At 32.5% G+C, this 2158-nt stretch overlaps 1 protein-coding gene across 1 annotated transcript in view; it reads left to right on the plus strand.

The window, feature by feature from the left end:
* The window catches only part of DLG2 (discs large MAGUK scaffold protein 2), a 597632-nt gene that overhangs the window by 220332 nt on the left and 375142 nt on the right, over positions 1-2158 (plus strand). The window contains exon 3 of the mRNA XM_026034918.1: positions 65-118. Coding sequence (XP_025890703.1) covers positions 65-118 — 54 coding nt within the window. The remainder of the gene's footprint in view (positions 1-64; positions 119-2158) is intronic.

Consider the following 2158-nt stretch of genomic DNA (forward strand, 5'->3'; position numbering starts at 1 on the left):
TCCCGTAGCCGAGTAATCATTGAAATCCCAAAATTTTTTTTTTTTTTTTTTTTTTGTCTTTCAGGCAAGCCCTGCCCCTATAATTGTCAACACAGACACTTTGGACACAATCCCTTATGTAAGTATTAATTTTCTTGATATATTGTATATATTATACCTTTAAAAATAGTATTTATATATATATATAAATATTATTTATTTATTTCCATGAAGAAAATCTTTCCATTATTAGATAGAATTATAAACAAATCATTTAATTAATTGTGTCTTTTACAGTTATCCAGTTAATTATTTTCTAGAAGAACAAATCAAGAGTTGCAATTGCACTCTGGTGGATTATGGTACATTACATACACACATTTTTTACTTCAGACTTCAATGCACATGCTGTAACATACTCAAATTACCATTTTTTCAAAATATGCTGTGTGTTCATTAAGTCTTTCCTCCTTGCAAGTCATATAAAATATGAAGGTTTCTTTAGAGCATCAAGAGCCTTTCTAGTTTATTAAGAAGTTATCTAAAAGCACACTATCATATTAAAATGGTGCAAACCGTGCTTGATTTTGTTTTCTCTATTTCTTCCGAAGACAAAAGCTACTCCTGATAAAGAAATTAGCACCAAACAGAAGACTATGTATTTTTTTAATTAATGATATCTTTTATGACTTTTGGGAAAATCAATTTTACCTTAAAATAAATACATCCTTGCCTTATAATAATAAAAACACATTTTTTTTTCTACAAGCATTTGATAACATTGTCATTTTTAGACCACAGAAGTAACTACAGCTGAAAATAAAGAGCAGAGAAAGACAAAGAGGATGCATAATAAAGAGATTAAGCTTAAATGATCAGAAGCATGTAAATAATAAGCTGGCCCTGCAGTTTCTAATCTTTCTGCTAGCTCTGCTCTTGGTTATCTTTTTAAAGCTCCTAATTAACGTTCCTCATCTGTCATTTTTTTTTTGTCCACATCTGTTTCTCATGGTTCCTATGCATGAAGGTAATTATTTCTGCAAACAACCAATCATATTGCTGGGTTCCGTCTTTTCAGGAAAATATCTTTGCTTAATAGGAGTTGTTTTTGCCAGCTTGTTTGTTCCTGACGTAGTTAGAAATTATTGTGCAGAGCATATGTAAGGACCACAGCCAAGAGCAACTAGGAGAAGGACACTGGTGGAAAGCAGAGGAGAATCAAATCCCTTTGATGCGAATTTTAACCTTTGGAAAGAGTAGAAAAGTTAACTCAAATTTCTGTGTTCCTTTGCGTTCAACTTGCTTTAAAAAAATCCTGATTTCTTTTTAAGTCTCTTTTCATTTCAAAAATCAGAACTTGACATTCTGGTTTTGCCTTGTATAGGTCTGGCTTTTCTTTCACTTTAATGAAATTGTATTCTTATTTTACATTTACTCTTCTCTATTTTCCACCAAGAAGGAGTCCCAGTTGTCATTTCTAGTGCCAGACCTGGACCCTGGACAGTTTGTAGCCACAGTACTAGAAGCCATAAATACAGATGTATTTACATTAGTCAAAAGATGTTCAGTCAACATGATCAATTTCCCATAAACAATCTATCACTGCTTATATACTTTTATACCAATTTTATATTAGTATTTATTAGTATATTTTTATATATTATACTATATATATAATATATATGTAWKATATATTAATTTATATATTATTAGTATATTCTTTCTTAAAAAGAAAAAAGCAGCAAAACACTTTAAAAGGGAAATAATGACAGTAGAGTGAAAAGAGCCTGTAGGCTATGTTTCAATCCCCAACATATGATGTGTACTACATTAATAAGCAGAATGTGGCTATTATGAAAATAGATGATTCTGAATTAGCCACCTCATTCCTATGCAATGCATGGGAAAGGTCCCTTAGAAATGGGACACATTTGAGCTGCCAAAGAGGGACTTATTTAGGCTAGCCAGTAAGAAGCATCAAGATGAAAAGTATCTGTTGAGCCCAGGTTAATGTAGTGCTCCACAGCATGCTTGATCTTTGCTTTGTAAATAGGCTTTTACACAGATTCACAGATTCACAGAATATTTAAGTTTGGAAGGGACCTCTACAGATCATCTAGTCCAACCTTCCTGCTCAAGCAGGCACACCTACAGCATGTGGCACAGGGTGGCATCCAGG

This window comes from Nothoprocta perdicaria, unplaced genomic scaffold (assembly GCF_003342845.1).
Source record: "Nothoprocta perdicaria isolate Ctin4 unplaced genomic scaffold, notPer1 scaffold_152, whole genome shotgun sequence".
NCBI classification, from domain to species: domain Eukaryota; kingdom Metazoa; phylum Chordata; class Aves; order Tinamiformes; family Tinamidae; genus Nothoprocta; species Nothoprocta perdicaria.